Source organism: Ahaetulla prasina, chromosome 1, assembly GCF_028640845.1.
Source record: "Ahaetulla prasina isolate Xishuangbanna chromosome 1, ASM2864084v1, whole genome shotgun sequence".
NCBI classification, from domain to species: Eukaryota; Metazoa; Chordata; class Lepidosauria; order Squamata; family Colubridae; genus Ahaetulla; species Ahaetulla prasina.
The window spans coordinates 84,457,139-84,482,379 of record NC_080539.1 but is presented as its reverse complement, the minus strand read 5'-3'; the positions used below and the strand labels follow the sequence as shown (position 1 = coordinate 84,482,379).

At 40.3% G+C, this 25,241-nt stretch overlaps 1 protein-coding gene across 1 annotated transcript in view; it reads left to right on the top strand.

Annotated features, from left to right (window-relative positions):
• Positions 1-25,241, top strand: part of DISC1 (DISC1 scaffold protein) — a 176,551-nt gene that overhangs the window by 41,248 nt on the left and 110,062 nt on the right. The window contains exons 6-7 of the mRNA XM_058166515.1: positions 1,908-2,010; positions 13,111-13,299. Coding sequence (XP_058022498.1) covers positions 1,908-2,010; positions 13,111-13,299 — 292 coding nt within the window. The remainder of the gene's footprint in view (positions 1-1,907; positions 2,011-13,110; positions 13,300-25,241) is intronic.

The following is a 25,241-nucleotide window of genomic DNA, read 5'->3' as shown; positions in this document are numbered from 1 at the left end:
TGGTGGGATTCAGCTGGTTCGGATGAACTGGTAGTTAAATTGCTCACTGGCCCCTCCCCTCCCCACCCCTTCCAGGAGTCCCCACATGCCCCATTTTGGCTCCCAGGTAAGTGCAGGGAGGCCTCCTAGGCAGTGGTGGGTTTCAAATTTTTTTACTACCGGTTCTGTGGGTGTGGCTTGGTGGGCATGGCTTGGTGGGCATGGCAGGGGAAGGATACTGCAAAATCCCCATTTCCATCCCACTCCAGGGAAAGGATACTGTAACATCTCCATTCCCTTCCCACTCCAGGAGAAGGATACTGCAAAATCCCCATTTCTTCCCGATCAGCTGGGACTCAGGAGGCAGAGAATAGATAGGGGCGGAGCCAGTCAAAGGTGGTTGCTAGCGGTTCTCCGAACTACACAAAATTTCCGCTATTGGTTCTCCAGAACTGGTCAGAACCTGCTGAAATTCATCTCTGCTCCTAGGCCCAAAATGCCGCATGCCCCCCTGCCATGGCTCGTTTTCGCTCCCAGTAGGCTTCAGGGAGGCCTCCTAGGCCCAAAACGGGGGGTGGGTGGCGCATCCCCCTGTGGCCCATTTTTGCTCCCAGGGGGGTGCAGGAGGCCAGGTGCTGCCTGTTACACCCCCTGGCCACACCCACCTGTCCGGTCATTAGGTCAGAGAACCGGTTGTTAAATTATTTGAATTCCACTACTGATTATACATGTCTTTGGGTGATTGCAATGGTTGTCAGCCAGATTTCAGGTCCAGTCCAAGATTCTGGTTTTAGCCTGTGAAAACCCACTTTCCTTGGCACTTGAACTTTCTCTCCATACTGGTCTCATCTTGATCTGAGACAGGCTGCTGAGATTCTCCCCCCTTCATGAATTGAAAGGAGTGAGGATTCAGAAGTACACTTTTTTTGTCACAAGCCCCATGTTAGGAATATATCACCCTGGGATACAGAGAGCACAATCTTGTTCTTCTTTTGAAAGGCCATTTGTCCTTATCAAGTCTGTAATTCCGATATTACCCCTTGTCTTATTTTGGGTGGCTGCATTTTAATTTCAAACTGATAAGCACTGAGCCACTTACTTGCAGTTATTTTTAACTACAAAAGCACTTTATACGACTTCCTCGGGGCCATCTGAATTTAGCTGCCTTCTTGATCAACAAAGATTTGCACTAATGAGAAATATGGATTCTATTTTAAGAACTATAAGCTGTCATTGCTTTGCCCAATATGTCTTGGAACGAGGCACTATTCTAGGTAGTTCCATCATGGTATGAAAGGAAAGAATAGGGCTAAGCTGCTCATCTGGTTCAAGTCTTTTACTTATTTTGATTTTCAAAAAGCAGGGATGCCGCATGCTTTGAATTCAGGCCTATAGGAGCAGGATTAGGTATGTACCTGAAAGGGCCTTCTGAAAAGGCTTTCTGACTTGCGTAGTAACTATATGATTCTAAGAAATTATGCATCTGAAATTAAGGTATTGCTTGTTGGAGCACATCAGTGGCTTTTCTGAAGTTCCTTTTTGACTTTGGAGCTGACATGCAACACATTCCATTCAGTGGTTACTGACAAGATAACAAGATATTTGCAGAAAGTTTAGACATTTGCTGTGATTTGCCAGTTTTGGCCTTTTGTTTGAAATATGATCCCTCAATATCTGCTCCTCTGCTTTCTTTGTGATTATTTTTTTTCTGCTTTGCCTGTTGCTAATAAAGTGCTGTTTATGTTGGAAAGGTGTACCCACTGTGGGGTAAACGATTTGCCGCAAAGTTGCACATTATTTTCAATTCCTCTTGATTGTCATATTGAAATGATACATGTCTTGTAACCAAGACAACCTGACATGCCTTTGTATTTTCTTATACTTTTGTATGAATGAAATTCACATCAAGGCTATCTGTCCCCATATAGGTATGTACTAGTCAGAGGCTCTGCAGTACGTTAAAGAAAAAAATGAGACACATTGAGATTCAACTTCCAGCTCTTCTTGAAACAAAAATGCTTGCTGCATCAGGTAAGTATTGATGGAATAGAAAGATGCCAAAATGTTTCATGACAGAGGATCCTTCACCAGAACTAAAATTCTTAAAGAAGTCAGGAACAAATTCTTTAAGTCACCGTGGTCTTTTTTTTTTTTTTGGTAAATGAAAATAAAGGATGCAAGGATTAAGATGTATCTGATTTAAATTGCACTTCTCTGTGGAACAGAAGGGTTGGCAGTTTCTCCTTCTTTAGATCATAAATACTACTACTGCAATGAAAATATTATTCACCTTCAGAAGAACTGTCTGTTTATCTCTCTCTCCTCTCTCTCTCTCTCTTTTATCTGTAGCCTTTACATTTATGGTTTTTAACGTAGTTTTGGTAATCTCACAGTTTATTTGGTATGCATTTGATTTTAAAACATGTTTATTAATTGGTTACACATCATCTTAGATAGGTTTCACTGACTGAGATGGCTTATAAATTTATTACATAAATTCATACAGTATATGCAAAAAAAACCCAAAACCCTCTTAACTGGCTCCTCTTTATAATATCTATTTAAAGACACAGACATATCCATTATAGCACATCTTAACTCAAAGACACACTGACTGAAATGGGATTGACTGAAAAGGTGTCCAAGTCACTTTTCCTCTTAGAAATTCCCTTTGTTAGCTGGGAGTTTTTCTACTAGCCAGGCTCAGAATTTGCTTTTAGACATATGTGTCCTCAGAATTACTGGGAGCAAAGAAGCCAAAAGAGGAAGACGGAAGGATATGAGCATTTATATCCTTCCCAAATCAGGGACTCAGTCACTGTGGTAGCGTGGGGTTAGGCCAGTGCTACTTAATTCTTAACATACCAAGTCTAGTGGAAATTCCAAAAAACAACATTTTCTCTGTTCCACTAAAATGCAACAGCATTATTTCAGAAAAAACTAATTCAGTTGGGATTTAGAAATAATAATAACGTAACATCCCAGACTTAGTAATTGTTGTTAAGAAAGACAAAAAAAGTCTGGATAGTGAACTTTGTAGCACGTGGACGTAGCAGAACAGATGAGGAAGAATCAGAGAAAATTACAAAATATAAAAATCTTGTAAGTAGAAATAGAAGTACAATGACTGTGGCAAAGAAAGCAAAAATAGTGTTAATATTCACTGCCTGAACACAGACTGACTACAAACAACAGCATGACAAAAGTAGCAACAATGATGCACTGGAATACCAGCAAGAAATATCATTTGCTTGCAAGCAAGAAGTAGTAGGACCACAAAACAGACAAAATAATAGAAAATGAGGACTCTTAAGTGCTCCGGGACTTTAGAATTCAAGCAGGCAACTGACACATAACATATTAATAGCTGTTTATAAGAAAGATTAAAAGTATGAATAGTTGTTGTTAGTTGCAAAGTCGTGTCCGACCCATCGCGATCCCATGGACAACGTTCCTCTGGGCCTTCCCGTCTTCTCCCATCCTCTGGAGTCCATTTAAGCTCATGCCTACTGCTTCAGTGACTCCAGTATGAATAGTGGATGTTGCAATTTTTTGAGACAGCAGAATAGAACTGGAGAAAGTTACAAAATACAAAGACCTGCAAACAGTGGTAGAATGGCTATGGAAATAGGAAGTAAAGACAGTACCAATAGTAATAGATGTCTTGGGTACGATCCCCAAAGAATTGGAGCACGACTTGAATACCATGGGCACTGAAAAAACTACCACTTGCAAAAAGCAGCTTTCATTGAAGAGCATCTTTCATCCTGATAACTTTAACACCATCAAACAACAAAATCTTCCTGTCTCAGATCCTTGGGAAGGACTCAATATGTGGATAAAAATACCAAATCCAGTCTTAACATTATGCTGAGTGTGTGACCAACCATAATTTGCTAAACTTGCCATCTGATTTTAACGAGTGAGCGAAATCATTCTGAGCAGTATCAACATTCCCCCGCCCCCTCAGCTTTTCAGGGAGCCATTTGCATTTCAAGTGTTGGAAAGGCTTGGATGCTTACTTAATAAGACCTGACAAGTATATGGAGGTGATGAAATCAGAAAGTCAAGCAATGAAACCATTACAATGTGCGGTTTCAATGAAGTAGAAATCTGTCAAGAAAAATAAAGAATTGTATTAATTAAATCATATTAACTGAAGAATGTTTACTTAGTCTTTTAAAACAAATAAGATTAGAATCCCTTATCATTCGGTGTTTTCTATCACTGGGGCAGATTTATGTAGATATGTTTAGAAAAAGAGTCCTCATGTGGTTTTTAAAAAGTGCCAATTTTTGTTACTGTGATTGAGGTCAGGAGTTCACTGCTGGCACTTTAAGAGAGTGACATGATAATTTCTTGATGAGTTTTTGATATTTCATCTCAGACTTGAAGTCACATTTCTTGCTGCCACAAAGTAAAATAATAAGAAAAGCAAACAAGGGCAGATTTGTCTCCAGAGCATATATTAGAGGCAGAAATGCTTATAAATTATTAACTGGGATATGGGGCGTATTTCATCAGCGCTTCAAGTCTTGATATTAAGTTTCCTTCTGGGAATTAATAATCATTCAGTAAGCATAAAACTTTAATAATGAGGAGAGTATCTTCTCTCTGACCTTTCAAAACAAAATAGAGCGACTTCTAATTACAGAATTTTGATTTTGAGAATAATGAAGGAACAAATTCAGCAGTAGATGGCAACAGATTTTCTTGGTTAAGAAAATTAAGTCCAGCTTAGAAGGGTTGTGCCAAGGCTGCCCAAATGTTATTGCAATGCAATATCTCTCATCCTGATAACTTTAACACCATCAAACAACAAAATCTTCCTGTCTCAGATCCTTGGGAAGGACTCAATATGTGGATAAAAATACCAAATCCAGTCTTAACATTATGCTGAGTGTGTGACCAACCATAATTTGCTAAACTTGCCATCTGATTTTAACGAGTGAGCGAAATCATTCTGAGCAGTATCAACATTCCCCCGCCCCCTCAGCTTTTCAGGGAGCCATTTGCATTTCAAGTGTTGGAAAGGCTTGGATGCTTACTTAATAAGACCTGACAAGTATATGGAGGTGATGAAATCAGAAAGTCAAGCAATGAAACCATTACAATGTGCGGTTTCAATGAAGTAGAAATCTGTCAAGAAAAATAAAGAATTGTATTAATTAAATCATATTAACTGAAGAATGTTTACTTAGTCTTTTAAAACAAATAAGATTAGAATCCCTTATCATTCGGTGTTTTCTATCACTGGGGCAGATTTATGTAGATATGTTTAGAAAAAGAGTCCTCATGTGGTTTTTAAAAAGTGCCAATTTTTGTTACTGTGATTGAGGTCAGGAGTTCACTGCTGGCACTTTAAGAGAGTGACATGATAATTTCTTGATGAGTTTTTGATATTTCATCTCAGACTTGAAGTCACATTTCTTGCTGCCACAAAGTAAAATAATAAGAAAAGCAAACAAGGGCAGATTTGTCTCCAGAGCATATATTAGAGGCAGAAATGCTTATAAATTATTAACTGGGATATGGGGCGTATTTCATCAGCGCTTCAAGTCTTGATATTAAGTTTCCTTCTGGGAATTAATAATCATTCAGTAAGCATAAAACTTTAATAATGAGGAGAGTATCTTCTCTCTGACCTTTCAAAACAAAATAGAGCGACTTCTAATTACAGAATTTTGATTTTGAGAATAATGAAGGAACAAATTCAGCAGTAGATGGCAACAGATTTTCTTGGTTAAGAAAATTAAGTCCAGCTTAGAAGGGTTGTGCCAAGGCTGCCCAAATGTTATTGCAATGCAATATCTCTCATCCCTGATAAGATACTATGGTGGCTAAGATTTGTTGCGTTGCGTTTACTGTTATTTCAATGAATGGATTATTTATTATTAAATCATTATTAAAAATAAAATTTATGCATTGATTTATTAAGATCACATCGCACTCATGTTGGAAGCATCGAGGTGCTTCCGGGTTGAAAGGTTAGTTGCTGACATCACCATTGCTCAGGTCATGCCCAATTGGAGGTTTCCTTTTTTGTCCTTAGCAGGAACTAGAACGAAGGATAGCATCACTTGGGTCATGAATGCATACATGCTGCTTGTTAAGGCAGTATCCTCACCATGCAAGCCATTGTGTTCCTAATTTATTAAGTTTATTGATTTATTATTTTAAATGTTGTGTTATCACTGTATTACATGTTAGAGATAGATTGTCATGGAGACAATATATCTATGTGGTTTTTATGAATCAAAAACAATTTGATGGAAATCAGTCAGTCAGTCAATCAAAAAGTCTTATTGTAGTCTTTTTTTTATTTTTTATTTTTTTTTAATAAACATAATAAAAAAAAATCATTGTGAACAGATTATCAGTCAGGTACATCCTTAAACGTTATTTCAAATTTCACCCCCCATCATGATCTAATACAATATGTTTTCTTCTCCTTTTTAAAATTCATTGTTAATTGTACATATCTAATAATAATAATAAAAAAAATCTATTCCATCCCATTCTGAAAAATATTTAAATGAAGTTTAGCCCCCGTATTTAATTCCCCAAAATATCATTGATAAATCTTCTGTTAGCTTCTTGAATTTCACAAATCTAAACATATTTCTATATTTTTTAATCAGAGGTCAGACCATTTAACAACTCTTTCTTGAAACAGCCCAGTGATCACATAGACAATTTCCATCTTACTTAGGAATAATCCTGAACTCACAAAGATTATTCCCTCTTATCATCTGCCTCTGCCTCTGAATAACATATATTTAAAGAAAAGAAAAAAATTCCATCTAATCAATTCTCAATAAAAAAAAACAAAAAACTTAAAATTAAAAAGAGTAATTGCTGCTTATTTCCCCCAATAAATTTCTTCATTATATTCAACTATTCCCTTGGAAGTTTTTATCACTAATCAATTTTGTTACCTTTCATAAACAAAAGAAAAAACTTTTTTCCTTTACATAATAACATTCATTTTCCTCTTCCCCCAATTTATTCTGCAATCTTTCCCTCCATTCCCCAATACATCATTAATAATTATTTTGTAATTGTCCCTTGCATTCTTATATAAATATAGTTCTCTACTTAATTCCTTAATGTAAATCTGAGAACAGCATTTAAAATCCTTTCTTAAAAATGTCGTGCCATCACAACAACATAACAATCTTCATGGAAATAGTCTGCTATTCCATTCTTACATTCTTCCTCTGTCATTAGAAATCATTCTTTATTAAGTAACAAAATTTTCTCTTGATTCTATAATCCAAAGGCAGCTGTCCAGGATCCTTTCTTAAAGCTGTTGTGTAGACACAACAATATCTGTCTTTGTGGGAATAGTCATAAAACGAAAGCTATTCGACTCTTGCATTCTTCCTCTGCCTTGATACAATTGCAAACCACAAGTAACAAGTAGCCATTTTAGGTGACAGTTAGATTCCTTCTTATTCTTAGATGTATTAGAGCCTGGAGGTCAATTTTCCAACATCTCTTCTTGAATGCTTCATGAATTCACATTTATAGGTATCTTAAACTTGGAGAAACAATTTCTTTCTTTCATTTTTCCTCTATCTTTAAGTATCTTATTTTAAATTACTCTTAGTTGACACAGTGTCCCATTTTATTTCTGTAGTAATAAACCACGCCTTCCCTTTGTCTCAGCTTGTTTGTCTTTGTTCCAAATCTTATCCCCTTTTAGTAATTTCTTTAAATTTCTTCTAGTCCCAAATTAGAGGATAGAGGGATTTGAAATATTCCATTAAAGTCAATACAGTATTCCCTTTAACTCTTTTTTCTTGTTTCTTTTATATCCTAAATAGTCCATCAGAAACTTCCAGGAATCTCAAAACAATTGCTTTGTTAAAAAACATTAACTTTCCTTCTTGTTTAATTAGGGCTCTTAACTTCTATTCCAAGCCCTCACTTTCCACTTTCCAGAATTTGTGTATTCTTTAAATTGATTCCTTCCACTTTCACTTTCTAGTACATTTAGCTGCTAGTTTAGAGTTTTTTCAAAGTATGTGCCACTTTTTTTTAAAAAAAGATTTCTTTGTGAGTTGGTGATAACTCACCTGACTTCAGTGATCTGTTTCTTGTGTGCTTCATCCTCCTGCCCAATCTTGTGGCCGCCGCGGCTTTGTTGCAGCTGATGGTGGCTGCATTCCTCCCCGCTGAATCCGGAGCTGCAGCGAGTTTGCAATCTCCCTGTTCTCTCTGGCAGCTCCCCCATTCTTCGCTGCCCCTTCGAGGCAGCTATAGTCCGAACCAGAAAGTGAACAGAGCGGGGGGGATATTGGTGCATACCCCAGAGACACCGGGGTGTGTGACTGTCTTGCCTGCGATGCTGGCCACGCCCCCTCCCCCCCCCGCTTATTGTAGTCTTTAATCATTAGATGCATCCATCTTTCTTCCAGGAACTGAAGGTGGTATACCAAAACTCTGCCTGTGCTCCTGAGCATAGTAGTACTTTAAGATAGCTGGGGGTGAGAGATAATAACTGCTTGAAGACTCTCAAGTAATTTTCATGGCCAAATATAGGATTAAACCTGGGACTACTTTGTTCTATTCTAATATTTTTACCATATCTGTATACATTGAGGTCCATCAGCATATTCTCCATATAGAATTGTGAAATGAAAACTAGTAACATGATCTGCATCTTTGATCATTTTTGAGATGAAATATGAATATATCGGAATCTTTTAATTGGATAATTGTATTACCTGATCCCAGTATGTCCAAGCAAGTGCTTACCGTTAGCTGAGAAGATTCATATACATGGATTGTTTATCAATAAATCATTTTAATTGGGACCTTCATGTGTGGACCTGGCCTTTCATGCCTAACCATGCGGCTAAAAAGAGCCTTTGGGGATTTTTAAATAGGGAATTTTTAAGGGTAGGGAGGATAAGGGCGGGTGTTGGGGGAAACCCATCGGGAGGGTATGTCCAGTCCCAGCGCGCACTCATGGCATTACTTTAGTTGGTCCGAAGACAGGGAGGGAGGGGAGTGTTCAGAGCAGAGAGTGTCATTCCATCTGTATGGTAAGTGGGAGAGGCAGATATGGCGGAGGCAAGGGGCCGTATCGTTCTTCGGGAGCACGTGTCCGATGTTTAAAGGCGATCACGTGCTCCGGCCCCTCAGTCCTTACTCATTCCCCGGTTGGTCAGGATCCTCAGAGCTTGGGTCTGAGGCTGATGCTTTGCAATGCCCGGTCCGTGGTTAATAAGGCTCCCCTGATTTGTGATCTTATTCAGAGGGAGTCCGCGGACTTTATGGGCATTACGGAGACCTGGTTGGGCACAGAGGGGGGTGTACCCCTGGTTGAACTGTGCCCTCCGGGTTTCCGCACATTCCATCAGCCAAGGGCCCAAGGTAGGGGTGGGGGGGTGGCGGTTGTGATTAAAGAGAGTCTGGAGCCGAGGGAGTCCACTGTACCTCAGATAGCTGGTTGTGAATCCCTCCTTGTGAAGTGGGGCCATCGGAATCAGATGGGTCTGTTGATCACGTACCTGGCTCCTTGCTGCGTGACTACAGCCCTACCTGAGCTACTAGAGGTGCTTGCTGGGGTGGCGGTTGAGACTCCCAGACTTTTGGTCTTGGGGGATTTCAACTTGCCATCGGCCGGCTTGTCATCAACGGTGGTTCAGGAGTTCCAGGCCTCCATGACGGCCTTGGACCTGATTCAAGTAACTGATGGCCCTACACACATTGGGTGAGGCGCACTAGACTTGATTTTTATCTCTGGTCAGTGGGTAAATGATCTGGAATTAGGAGATATAGTGACGGACCCGGTGTCATGGTCAGATCATTTTCTCCTTCGCCTAGACTTTCGGACCGCCGCTCACCACCGCAGGGAGACGGAGCCAATGCGTTGGTTCCGTCCCAGGCGCCTGATGGACCCGGAGAGGTTCCGGATGGAGCTTGGGCCGTTTCCTGAGGATCTGGCCCACGGCACGACTGAAGAACTAGTTGCGGCCTGGGAACGGGCTGCGGCTGGGGCTTTGGACCGTGTCGTGCCTTTGCGGCCTCTGACCCGGCGTAGATCTCAATTGGCTCCCTGGTTTTCCGAGGAGCTGAGAGAGATGAAACGCCGGAGAAGACGCCTAGAGAGCACTTGGAGGTCTAGCCGTTCCGAGGCTGATCGGACACTAGTGAGGTCTTTTACTAAGACATACCTAGTGGCAATGAGGGAGGCGAAACGTTCTTACGTTTCCACCCTCATTGCATCGGCAGATAACCGCCCGGCCGCCTTGTTTCGGGTGACCCCTTCCCTCCTTCATCAGGAGGTTCGGGATGACCCTTTGCAAGGACGTGCTGAGGAGTTTAATGGTTATCTATACGATAAAATCGTTCAGTTCGGGATAGTTTGAACCAAGATTGCGATGATCCAACCGAGATGACGGAGACGCGACTTGTTGAGGTTATTTGGGATGAGTTTGATTCTGTGGCTCCCGAGGACGTGGACAGGTTGCTGGGGAGATTACATGCAACTACATGTTTACTGGATCCGTGCCCTTCCTGGTTAGTGTTGGCTGCTCAGGAAGTGACACAAGGCTGGCTCCAGGGGATTATAAATGCTTCTTTGTTGGAAGGGGTTTTCCCCTCCTTAAGAAGCCTTCCCTGGACCCAGCTATTTTGGGGAACTACCGGCCAGTCTCCAACCTTCGCTTTGTGGCGAAGGTTGTAGAGAGTGTGGTTGCATGGCAGCTCCCTCGGCACCTGGATGAAGCTGTCTATCTAGACCCATTCCAGTCTGGCTTCCGACCCGGTTATAGCACGGAGACGGCTTTGGTCGCGTTGGTGGATGACCTCTGGAGGGCCAGGGATAGGGGTTGCTCCTCTGCCTTGGTCCTATTAGATCTCTCAGCGGCTTTTGATATCATCGACCATGGTATCCTGCTGTGCCGGTTGGAGGGATTGGGAGTGGGAGGCACCATTTATCGGTGGTTCTCCTCCTATCTCTCTGACCGGTCGCAGACGGTGTTGATAGGGGGGCAGAGGTCGTCCGCAAGGCGCCTCACTTGTGGGGTGCCTCAGGGGTCGATTCTCTCGCCTACCCTGTTCAACATCTATATGAAGCCGCTGGGCGAGGTCATCAGTGGTTTTGGGGTGAGTTATCATCTATACACTGACGATACTCAGCTGTACCTTTCTACCCCGGACCACCCCAATGAAGCTATCGAAGTGCTGCCTGGAAGCCGTACGGGTCTGGATGGGGAGAAACAGACTCAAGCTCAATCCCTCCAAGACGGAGTGGCTGTGGATGCCGGCACCCCGGTACAGCCAGCTGCACCTGCAGCTGACTGTTGGGGGCGAGTTAGTGGCCCCAAAGGAGGTGGTTCGCAACTTGGGCGTCCTCCTGGATGGACAACTGTCCTTTGATGAACATCTGGCGGCCGTCTCCAGGAGGGCCTTTTACCAAGTCCGCTTGGTCTGCCAGTTGCGTCCCTTCCTTGACCGGGATGCCTTATGCACAGTCACTCACGCTCTGGTTATGTCTCGGTTGGATTATTGCAATGCTCTCTACATGGGGCTGCCCTTGAGGTGCACCCGGAGGCTGCAGTTAGTCCAGAATGCGGCTGAGCGAGTAGTAACGGGAGCCGCTCGTGGCTCCCATGTAACATCACTGTTCCGCAGTCTGCACTGGCTTCCTGTGGTCTTTCGGGTGCGCTTCAAGATTTTGGTTACCACCTTTAAAGAGCTCCATGGCTTAGGACCAGGGTACTTACGAGACCGCCTGCTGTTACCTTATGCCTCCCACCGACTGGTACGCTCTCACAGAGAAGGTCTCCTCAGGGTGCCGTCCGCCAAACAATGTTGGCTGGCGGCCCCCAGGAGTAGGGCCTTCTCTGTTGGAGCAGTGATGCTCTGGAATGAACTTCCCCCTGGCCTATGCCAAGTGCCTGATCTTCGGACCTTTCGCCGTGAGCTAAAAACATACTTATTTATTCAAGCTGGACTGGCATAATGGTTTTTTAACATTTTAAATTGGGTTTTATTGTTGTGGGGTTTTAAATTTTTTAAATTTTTTAAATTTTAAATTTAAATTTTTATACTTTGGCCTTTTTGTAATATGCTTTATTTTAAATTTTGATTTTAATTGTATATATATTGTGTTTTATTTAGGCTGTACACCGCCCTGAGTCCTTCGGGAGAAGGGCGGTATAAAAATTTGATAAATAAATAAATAAATAAATAAATAACCTTTTGCCTGGTGGCTTTGGCAGAGAGAGAGAGAAAGTGGGAGAGAGAAAGGAAAATGGAGGGAGAGGTCTATCATCAGGAGTGACCCCCCCATTATGATTTAGATCTCAATTTGGATTTTCTTCTTATGGCATAATCCTTCCTAATGTGAAGAGTTTGTATTCTGAATTTCCCCAGTTGCATGAATCATCGTGTTAGTATATGCTTTTATAATGTATTTGAATCAAATAATGATGTATTGGAATTGAACAGGTCCTTTCTTTAACACCATCAAAAAAAACAAAGCAGTGTTCCAATAACTCAGGGGCTGCCACAGAGAAGTGGGAGTTGGGCTGTTCTCCAGAGCACCTGAGGGTAGAACAAGAAGCAATGGGTGGAAACTGATCAAGGAAAGAAGCAACTTAGAACTAAGGAGAAATTTCCTGACAGTTAGAACAATTAATCAGTGGAACGACTTGCCTGCAGAAGTTGTGAATGCTCCAACACTGGAAATTTTTAAGAAAATGTTGGATAACCATCTGACTGAGATGGTGTAGGGTTTCCTGCCTGGGCAGGGGGTTGGACTAGAAGGCCTCCAAGGTCCCTTCCAACTCTGATGTTATGTTATGTTATATCCCAGGTCCTTGGGAAGGTCTTGATAGGTAAATAAAAATGTCCAAATAGGTTAAACATCTAGCTGATTGCGCAACCAACTATAATAACAACTGTTTATAATTATATTTTAATTGATTGTCAACCACTTTGAGAAAATAAAAACAAGAATGAATACATTAAATATATGCTCATTGCTCAGCTTGTATGTGTTATACAAATACTTAGCTTTTTAGTTTTTGTAACAGGCTATTTTAAAAAGTCAAGGTTTTATTCCCCCCACCCGTCTTTAACTCTTCCTAATCTCATCTGTTGAATGCACAGGAAGTAATTTCTGTACTGCTAAAGATCTTGCAGAAGAAATTAAATTGCTAACGGCTGAAAGAGACCGCCTGAAAGGGCTGCTCGATGAATGGTCAACTCTGAATGCCAAAAATGTTCAAAAGCTGGAGAGAGTGAAAGAATGTTACAAGAGACTGAAGGAAGAAATGGAGCAAGAGGAGTTTGTATTTGGTGAGTAGAGCAATTTGCCAGCTGTTGGGATGACAGAGGTCTGCCATTTTTATGCAGGATGACATCCAGTGTTCTGCTTCATTTGACAAACAATAATGTAATTTATATGATGTTTTATACAAAGATCTCCGATGGGCAATTCTGCCAGGAGCTTTGATGTATATCACATATTAAGGGCTGTCAACTTCTGTCCCTGTCATTCATGAGTGATGTTTTTCGTTGTTGCTCGCTTTGGATATGGAGGTGGCTTTCTTTGTTTTAGATACAACAATAAAAGGTCATACAAAGTAAAAACAAAAAAAAGGAAAGAAAAAAAGATTGCAAGAAAGCAAATAAATAAATAAACAAATAAAAAGAACAACCTCCTCAGAAAAGATCTTTCCATCAACATCATAACATATAAACAATTTCATAATTTCTTTATCTCCTCCTAATTAACAAATATAAAACTCATCATCTAATAACCCATTTTTTTAACAATAGGAAAATCAAATAAGCAAAGCTTTCTCCAATTCAATTATCAGCAAAAGTCTAAACAGAGCTCTAAAAGAAAGTCAATTGGGTCTAGTAGTTAAGGCACCAGGTAGAAAATGAGACTGTGAGTTCAGGTTCTGCCTTAAGCCATGAAAGTCAATCTTGGGGGAATCACCCTCTCTCAGCCCAACTCACTTCACGTTTTTGTGGGGAAAATAGGAGAAGGAAGGCCTATTGGATATCTTCTCTGCTTTGGGTTATTTGTAAAAGTAATAAAGGCAGGAAACAAACAAACAAACAAATGAAATATTATTTATATATAGTTCAACATTTCATATGTCAATTCTTAGCGTAAGCCAAACCCAATTTAAAAGTCATAGAATGGTCTCAATATTCTAGTGTAAAAAAAACACCAAACCAAACCAAACCAAACCAAACCAAACCAAACCAAACCAAACCAAACCAAACCAAACCAAACCAAACCAAACCAAACCAAACCAAACTAAACTTTAACATAACAAAGAGAGACCATTTGCTCTTTAAAAAGACGAGTTCTAATATACAACATTTTTTATTCCAAATGCCAATTCCAAAGAAAATCACCCCAAATAGCAGCATTCAAGTAAACATCCCATATTTCAGCTTTAAACTAGAAACAAATCCATATTTTGCACATATAAAATAATCCAAATATCCTAATATAAACAAAAAAATAAAATTTGACATAACAAAGAGAGATAATTTCTTCTTTAAAAAGAATAAGTTCACAAAACTTCTTTACTTTAACTAAAAAGATAGATACAGAGTCAGTTTAAATGTTATAAAATTAGGATTCATAAATTAACTGAAGAAGAAGATTCTTAAACACCATATTACATATACTGAAATATTGTAATGCTATATTTTTCCAGTCAAGATATCAGCAAATCCAAATAGCCAATTGTGTATTTTGGTATTTTGTGAGATTGTGGACTGGTGCATAGTCTAGAGCAGGGCTGTCAAACTCGCGGCCCACTGGCTGGATATGTCATGCACTGGCCACACCCATGCCTGGTTTAGCGAAGGGGAAAATAGTCCCAATACGTCATGTGATGCCACTGTGATGACATGAATTTGACACCCCTGGTCTAGAGGGATTTTCTTTGAGTGGAATATAGCAGAGTTCACTGATAAGTGTGGCATGGACAGTAATTCTGCTAAAGAAAAGAGGTTGGTTCATGCTTGTTTTAAGATTAACAATGAGATTACGCTTGCAAAAAACATTAAATATAAACTGCCCAGAGATGTTGGGAATCAAGTGATATATGCATTTAATGAATTGCTGTTACTATTGGTTAAATCTTTGCTAGTAAAAAAAAAGTTTTGCAATTTCTGCAAAAACATACCTTCCACAGATTTTTTCTTGATAATTTCCTTTTGACTAGACTTCCGAACAGCTCTTAAAGGTAGATCTCAAGGATATCCCCATTTCCAAAATAAATATACACTAACTCGGTTTCTTATTTTAAAAACTATAGGCCTACATTCCCAAATGGGTTTTGAAAGTTGGGGTACTGTGTACAACTATAGAATAGAATAGAATTTTTATTGGCCAAGTGTGATTGGACACACAAGGAATTTGTCTTGGTGCATATGCTCTCAGTGTACATAAAAGAAAAGATACCTTCATCAAGGTACAATATTTACAACACAATTGATGGTCAATATATCAATATAAATCATAAGGATTGCCAGCAACAAGTTATAGTCATACAGTCATAAATGGAAAGAGATTGGTGATGGGAACTATGAAACGATTAATAGTAGTGCAGATTCAGTAAATAGTCTGACAGTGTTGAGAGAATTATTTGTTTAGCAGAGTGATGGCCTTCGGGAAAAAACTGTTCTTGTGTCTAGTTGTTCTGGTGTGCAGTGCTCTATAGCGTCGTTTTGAGGGTAGGAGTTGAAACAGTTTATGTCCAGGATGCGAGGGATCTGCAAATATTTGGGGGGGGGGACTTTCTAGGCATTGTTTGCTTTTTTTAAAACTCTCATCATCCTTTGATGATTAGAGTATAAACCAATTACAGAATACACATCTGCAAATGTCCTTTAAAAAAAACAACGAACCTTGAATTCCTTACCATTCTCAAAAAAAATCTGAATCTGTTGCCTTGTATAATGAAGTGCAGCAGAGCACAAAATGCTGCAAGCAATATAAATAATTAAAGTATGTAATTTCCTTCCCCACCCCCACCTCCCTTTTCACTTTTGCTCTCATCTATAGCACATATTTCTTTAGGCTACAGTAATTTGTTTTTGATCTAATTATATGAAATGTATAACAATAAATTTAGTGAAAACATGCCTCAGGATTGTAAACACCGACACTTCTTACCATATGCCAATGTCATTTTAACACAGCTGAGTTTTATTTTTCTTCAAAATCCTTTTAATGGGAATCTTTCTTGTAATACTTTTTCCTCTTTATTAAGGATTTCTAAAGATTTGGTACATCTTTGCTTTTGTTCCTTTTTTTGTTTTAAGGTGCCACTAAATCTTCTGTAACGGTGATAGCTTCTAGGTATTTGCTAAAAGATTTCTGAAAGGTAGTATTTTAGTTCTATATGGTGCTTTCTAAGTTATAAACTAGGATGGTTCACATAATAATACCAAATTAGTCCTCAAATTACAACCCTTCATTTGGTGACTGTTTAAAGTTACAATAACATTGAAAAAAGTGACTTATGGTCGTTTTTCACACTTATGACTGTTACAGCATCCCCATGGTCACATGATTTACATTTGGATGTTTGACAACTGACTCACATTTATGACGATTACAGTGTCCTGGGATCATGTGATCCCCTTTTGTGACCTTCTAACAAGCAAATGTGGAAACCAGATTCACTTAACAACTGTGTTACTAATTTAAGAACTGGGGTGATTCACTTAACAAATGTGGGGAGAAAAGTCATAAAATGGGACAAAACTCACTTAACGAAGTTCTCTCTTAATATACATTTTGGGCTCAATTGTGGTTGTACATTGAGGACTACCTGTACACTGGTTTGCCTCCAGGTCCAAGTCAAACTGTTGCTTATCACAACAACATGCATATTTGCCTTTATTTGCTGGTTATCATCTTTAAATGTGGATGCCGGCATCCCGATTCAGTCAGCTGCAGCTGCAGCTGGCTGTCGGAGGCGAGTTATTGGCCCCAAAGGATAGGGTGCGCAACTTAGGTGTCCTCCTGGATGATCGGCTGTCGTTTGAAGATCATTTGACGGCCGTCTCCAGGAGGGCCTTCCACCAGGTTCGCCTGGTTAGGCAGTTGCGCCCCTTCCTTGATCGGGATGCCTTATGCACAGTCACTCATGCGCTCGTTACCTCTCGCTTGGATTACTGTAATGCTCTCTACATGGGGCTCCCCTTGAAGTGCACTCGGAGGCTTCAGTTAGTCCAGAACGCAGCTGCGCGGGTGATAGAGGGAGCCGCACGCGGCTCCCATGTAACACCACTCCTGCGCAGGCTGCACTGGCTGCCTGTGGCCTTCCGAGGGCACTTTAAGGTGTTGGTTACGACCTTTAAAGCGCTCCATGGCTTAGGACCTGGGTACTTACGGGACCGCCTTCTGTTACCACATGCCTCCCACCGACCCGTTCGCTCCCATAGAGAGGGACTTCTCAGGGTGCCGTCCGCCAGACAATGCCGGCTGGCGGCCCCCAGGGCAAGGGCCTTCCCTGTGGGGGCTCCCACACTCTGGAACGAGCTTCCCCCGGGTTTACGTCAAATACCTGACCTTTGGACATTCCGTCGCGAACTGAAGACACATCTCTTTATCCGCGCGGGGCTGGCTTAAATTGGATTTTTAATGTGAAATTTTATGAATTTTAAACGGGGTTTTTAGTTTATGGTAATTTTAATTTCAGGCTAATTTTAAATAAGTTTTTTAAATTGTATTTTAACCTGTATATTGTATTGTTGGTTTTATCTTGCCTGTACACCGCCCTGAGTCCTTCGGGAGAAGGGCGGTATAAAAATCTAAATAAATAAATAAATAAATAAATAAAATAAATAATAAATCCCTTCATGGCATGGGATCAGCTTATTTGAGGAACCATCCCTCCCACCTCAATTCAGCAGCCTGCCCTACTCAGTATGAAAGCAGGGTTTGCTGCGGGCCTGGTCAATCAAATGATTTCAGCTGGTGGTAAAAGGGCCTTTTCTGCCATGGCTCCAGCTCTTTGAAATATTTTGCTGCCTGAGATGAAGTTGCCCCCCCCCCCTTTTGTCCTTCTGGGAATATGTCAAAACCTGGCTCCACCAGTTGTCTTAGGGTCTTGATGGAGGTGCTCTATTTTGGAGGTTGGCGCGGGTCAACAAGGAAGATGCCAGCACTTGGCTTTTGTTTTTTATCTTTGTATCTAATATTTTAAAATATATTTATGGTTTTAATTGTAAGCCACCAGAAGTCGATTTGCGATGTGAGAAGGGTGGCATATAAATTTAATAAACAAACACCTTCATTTGTATCAGGCGGGGTGAGCTGTAGCCTTCCAAATGTGGCTGGACTGTTTCTGGATTGAACTCTTAGATAATCTACCTCTGCAAGCAAGTTATACCTGAGTAGCATTTATATGGCACTACTGTGAACCATTGTAGAGGTTGCAGAATATTTGGAAATGATTACTTTCTACCTGTCTAGCAATGAACTCTCCTTAATAAATTGTGACATAGTCAAATACGCTGCCTTTCAGCAGATTTATAAAGCTGATAAACTACACAACTCATCAACGAATAAAGTGTAGTAGCATGTGATAATATCTGTATACACCCTCTATCATATTCAAGTTTGCCTGGGGCTAGTTTGAATATCTGTGTTTTGTGTAATGTGAATAAAAGGATCAGGACAAGAGGTGTTTGGATGATAGGTTTTCCCAACATTCAGAGGGCTAGAGATGCTTCACCAATCTTAATAAAGATTGTTTAACCACTTAATACAAGTCGCAGTATTAATTATAAATTTACTCAATATGGAATTGCACGTTTCCTAATTTTGACATAGAGCTAGTTTAATCGTTCTTCTGATCAGTGTAGATAACCAGTAATGTATACACATAATGAATGAATTCTCCATATAATGAAAGATAAAATTTAATATATACAGGTATAATCCAACAATTCATTTTTCAATATTACTCCATTTTGTAATCTAAATACTTCATTTTTAGACTAAGTTATAGTCTCCCTTGAATTGTGCTTGATTTTCATTGAGTACATGGATCTGTCCACATTGTTTTCTTGGCCAAAATGCAGAAGTGGGTTTTATTTTTTGTTTGTTCAATTTATATAGCAGCATGACTCTCATAGAGTAAACACACACACACACACACCAAAACCATACAACAAAATCCATTTAAACATATTAAAAGCAATAAAACCTATTAAAACTATAAGATCATAATCTGTGAGAGTACATTCAGTTTACTAACAACATAGCTGTTTAGTAGGTTTTACCTTACCACTACAGGATCTGTAGGCAAGATGGCAAAGCCAAGTCTCTTCAGGCCCTGGGTAGGTATCAGTCTAAGTTGTCGGGGAATGACATTCCAATACATGTTTTCCATAGCCTTGTATTTAATTCCCAATCTTGTCTACAGCTCAGAATTTTGTGGCGGACTCTCAGTTAAGAATTAATCAGGACTGACCCTGGTCCCATCCAAAAGACCTTGGTTTGCCCCTACTGCCTTTTATGCTTGAGTTGACTTGCTTTGCCAAGCAGCCTTCATTCATGAGTTGAAGCACCCTTTTGGAATTGAAGCTGAGCTGCATCAATCCTTGATGCAGCTGCTTTGAGGTCCTGCCAAAGTCATGCCTATGCATGCACAGAAGCTCTTTCCAATAAGATGACTGATGAGGCAAACTGGTGACTGTTTTGTTGAATGATGTTAAAACATCCTCTCTGTGACACTGCTTCCATCACCTGCAGTTCCCTGGATTGGCTTTGATGGCATCTCACTCCACGGATAGGTTAGTTATTTTATTTTATGAAGTATATGCTAAATTGCAAAAAAAAAAAAAAATGCTTAAGGTAAATTAAAAAAAATATTTTCACAGAGGATCAAAAACAAAATGTGCATGGGTTCATTACTGAATGCATTTTAGTTGTTTCAAAGAAAGAATGTTTGCAAGTAATTTTTATATTTATTACAATGTTCCTGTTTCCCAGCCTGCATAGAAAATAACCAAAGTATTTTTTTAAAAAAAAGAAAATCTAGGTAATAGGTTTTCACAATTCTTGTGAAAAGAAGAAAATATATAGAACTATGAAGACATAATTTGCAGCATTATGGTGACATTTTCAGCACTGTGGAGATCAGTAGCAGAAGTTTGAGCTAAGCCTGACTTAATAGTACAATGCTACAAACAGGATAACACTTCTGGGACAAACAATATCCCATCAGAATTATTTCCCATTACAGCATTTCAAAATTGCAAGATTTTACTGTATAGTACATATAATTTGAGGTTCCCAGAGACACCTGTAATTTTCAGTGTTGCTACTGATGAAGGTCCTAGTGGATAACCATTTAGATATGAGCCAGCAGTGTGCAGCAGCTGTTAAAAAAGCCAACACAGTTCTGGGCTGCATAAACAGAGGGATAGAATCAAGATCACGTGAAGTGTTAGTGCCACTTTATAATGCCTTGGTAAGGCCACACTTGGAATATTGCATCCAGTTTTGGTCGCCACGATGTAAAAAAGATGTTGAGACTCTAGAAAGAGTGCAGAGAAGAGCAACAAAGATGATTAGGGGACTGGAGGATAAAGCATATGAAGAACTTCCGGAAGTTCTTCCGGAAGATGGCGACCAGGAAGGTTGCACCGGAGAAATGCTCTCTGTAAAAGGGCTCTTTTGAGCTCTTAGGAGAGCAGTTTCCCCGAAGATTCCTTGCTGGCGATACTCCAGAGCCGAAGGTTTTTCCAGGCTGCCGTGGATTGAGGCTGCCGAGGTTCTTCCAGGCTGCTGAGGACTCAGGCGGTGGGCGAAGAGTCGGAGACCGCCGGAGCCTGGACTGCCGCAGCCACGCCGCAGCCACGCCGCCCGCTACCGCCGCCAGCCCTGAGCCGCCGCCAGCCCTGAGACTGCCGCTGCCGCTTGTGCCGCCACCGGAGCTGCCAGCCCCAAGACTGCTGCTGCCAGCTGCCACTGGTGCCGCCGGAGCCACCGCCGGAGCCGCCGCCAGCCCCGTGAGTGCCACCGGAGCCGCCGCCAGAGCTGCCGGCAGCCCGGGATTGCCGCTACCGCCGCCAGCCCTGAGCCGCCGCCAGACCCGAGACCACCGCTACCGCATTAAAGGCGGCTGGAGACACCCGAAACCACTAAAGCCACCCCACTAGACCCGGGACTGCCGCTGCCGCTGCCGATACCGTGAGTCGCACCGCTGCCATCACCGCCCTCCATCATCGCCCTCCCACATTGCTACAAACTTTAAATTTCCCACCAAGGAGATAAAAGCCCAGCAACATTTACAACAACCCTAATCAACCTATCCCCCAATCGGCAGGACTGCTGCAGGACTACTGGTGAGTTCCTAGGAGACTCCAGTCTCCCGGCCTCTACTGACTTTTTGAATCTCCCGCCATTACAGCCACCACCCTATCTCACCATTTTAAATTTCCCGCCAAATCTCACTGTTACCATAGTGACTCCCTATTACCATAGCAACTGCCAAATTGACTACCATTTAAAGTTAAAGAGACAGATATAAAATCAAAGATAATTGATTAAGTGACAGACACTTAATCATTACTAAAATAAAATAATAATAAATAAATAAAATAAAATAAAATAAAAATAAAATAAAACAAAGGAATAAGAAAGATCATCATTATGCCAGCCAGAAAATCAAACGCTGATAAAATCTTAGAATCAAGATTAACAACTATTGAACAAAACATAGATAAAAGATTACAAGCTATTGAACAAAACCTAGAAAAAAGAATTCAAAATATTGAACAAAACCTAGAAAAAGAATTCAAAATATTGAACAAAACTTAGAAAAAAATTCTATCAGTTATTGAACAAGGTTTCACAGATTTGATAAAACAAATTTCAACACTAAAAAATGAAAACTCTAATGATCTAAATCTCTTCCAAACTCATCTATCACCACAAAATATACAACTTACAACTCAACCTAGACATCAAATTAATACAACACAACCCAATCAACAAACAACTACTAATCAACTAATCAGAGATGGAATGGAGAGGACAAAAAATAAATAATGCAATATTATTTGGACTTGAAAACACAAATGAACCAGATATCAATAAGATTCACAACATCATTGGAAATTATAATTCATCAACCATCTCCCCAAATGAAATAATTGCTGTCTCCAGAGATGGACCAGAATATAAAAACAGCGATGGGACAACAGCACCAAGATTTTGTAGAGTTATATGCACTAATGAGGACAGCAAACGCAAATTCATAAAGACTATAAACTCAATTGCTAAATCCAACCCTACCTACAGTAAACTTAGATCACGTCCTGACCTATCCTTTCTACAAAGGATACGCTCTCGTGAACTTCGCACAGAACTTAAAAGAAGACAAGACAATGGTGAATCCAACCTATACATCGACTACCATGCTGATTGCATAAAAAATAAAACCTGCAATCAAAAAATCACCTCAACCCCCCATCACCCATAACAATCAACCAGCCATCCCAGTATTCAACCAAGTACCCATCCCCCTACCTCCCATTCAACCAACCATCTTACCAACTATCCAACCAACAGCCATCCAATCAACAATCCAACCAGCCATCCAACCAACCATCCAACCAACCATCCAAACAGCCATCCAAGCAGCCATCCAAGCAGCCATCCAAACAGCTATCCAACCAGCCATCCAAACAGCCACCCAACAATCCACCCAACCAGCCATCCAAACAACCATCCATCCAAACACCCAAACTACCATCCAACCATCTATACAACCATCTATTGTCCACAACCCCCAACCTACTAACACCCAAAACTAGGTATGCACGCCTTACCTCTTCAACACCAATCATATCAGATCTCAAATGCAAATTGATAAATGCAAGAAGCATAGTCAACAAATTACCTGAATTTATCCTCTTATTAAACAGTGGCACATTTGATATCATTTTGTTTGTGAAACATGGCTGAATTCATCCTTCCTGACTCCATTATCTCAAACAAAGAATATCAAGTCTATCGATCAGATCGGAAAACCGAAGAGGTGGTGGAGTGGCTATCTTTTACAAAAGACACTGAATCTAAAAATATCCAAGTAGCACATAAACTCTCTTCCTGAAACCATAGTATGCGACCTATCCCTTGACACTACTCTTGATTCTTACTATGCTACAGAGCCCCCGACTATGACATTACCCACGCAAATATGCTAACCTCAATGCTAACATGGACTACCTCTTGCCCATACCCTCTTATCTTCCTTGGTGACTTAAATCTACCTCTCATTAACTGGACAACCAATGAATGTTCAACTGACCCAATCCATACTACACTATACAACGCTGTTACAAACCTAGGTCTTGAACAACTTGTAACTAACAATACAAGACTCAACAACTGCCTTGACCTCATCTTCTGCAACAATCCAAACTCAATTTACGGTATACAAATTAAAGAACCTTTTTCAAACAGTGACCACTGCATGATTGATTTTCGTCTCAATATACGTCCATACTTAATTCGTCATAACACCAGAACTCCCAACTACAACTTCAAGAAAGCCAATTACGACCTTATAAACAACGATCTTTCACTTCTGAACTGGCAAAATCTGTTTGCAACCTGCATAACCGCTGATGACCTCTATAGAATCTTCCTACTTGAAATCAATAGAGTCATTAAATTATATGTACCACGAATGACTACCATGTCCAAGAAAAACAAACTACCCATATCAATAAAAAAGCTTCAATCAAAAAAAAAATCCCTCTGGAAAAGAAACAAAAAAGGCTATGTTACAAACTTCAGAAACCGTTACAGAAACATATGCAACCAAATTAAAACTGAATGCACAAATTACCACACCAAGCAAGAAGAAAACCTTTTACGCACAAATTCCAATCGTGCCTTTTATAATTTTGTCAACAGTAAACTTAAAGATTCAAGATCCATCCCACCACTAAAAGATTCTAACAACAAAGAATGCAATGACGAAACAGTCAAAGCAAACCTCTTCAACATTTTCTTTGGCTCAGTTTTTGTTAACTCCGATAACACATATCCAACATTCCACAAACGAACCAGCAATGACTATGATGATCTAACTCATATAGATTTCACAGAAGACAACGTTGGTAAAGCTCTTCACAACTTAAAACCATCGCTTTCTATTGGACCTGATGGTCTATGTGCATATTTCTTAAAAACTTTCCATTAATATAGCTGAACCCCTAAGTATTATCTTTGATAAAGCTTTCACTACCAGTTCTCTTCCCAAACTTTGGTCACTAGCCACAGTCATCCCCATCTTCAAAAAGGAGACCCCAGCTTAGTCGAAAACTACAGACCGATCTCCCTTTGCTCGTCACCTGCAAAGTCATGGAATCTATCATCAATCAATCCATTACCTCACACTTAGAAACTAACAACCTACTCTCCAACAAACAATTTGGTTTCAGGAAAAAGTTATCATGTAACTTACAACTTCTCCACTGCAAAAACATATGGACTTCAAATCTAGATCAAGGCAAATCAATAGATGCAATCTACATAGACTTCTGCAAAGCTTTTGACTCAGTAGTACACGATAAACTTCTCCTTAAACTAACATCCTATGGCATCTCAGGACCCCTCCACAAATGGATATCTGCTTTTCTGTCTAACAGACAACAAGTGGTCAAAATTGGCAATGCTTTATCAAATCCTGTTCCTGTCAAGAGTGGCGTTCCTCAAGGCAGCGTCCTTGGACCAACACTCTTTATTCTATACATTAATGATCTTTGTGACCATATCTCAAGTAATTGTGTTCTCTTTGCTGTGATGTCAAACTATTTAACACCACAGACAACACTTCTATCATTCAAAACGACCTTGACCATCTAACGCTTGGTCTAAAATTGGCAGCTCCAAATTTCAACCAGCAAATGCTCAGTCTTACATATAGGAAAAAAGAATTCAAAAACTAAGTACATACTAGATGGACATTACCTTACAGACGACCCCCATCCCGTTAAAGACGTTGGAGTTTTCATGTCAAATGATCTAAGTGCCAAAGCCCACTGCAACTACAAAGCAAAAAAAGCTCTAAGAGTTGTAAACCTAATTTTGCCTAGCTTCTTTTCCAAAAACACCACACTACTAACCAGAGCATATAAAACATTTGCTAGACCAATTCTAGAATACAGCTCGCCTGTTTGGAACCCTCACCACATCTCTGACATCAATACAATTGAACGTGTCCAGAAAT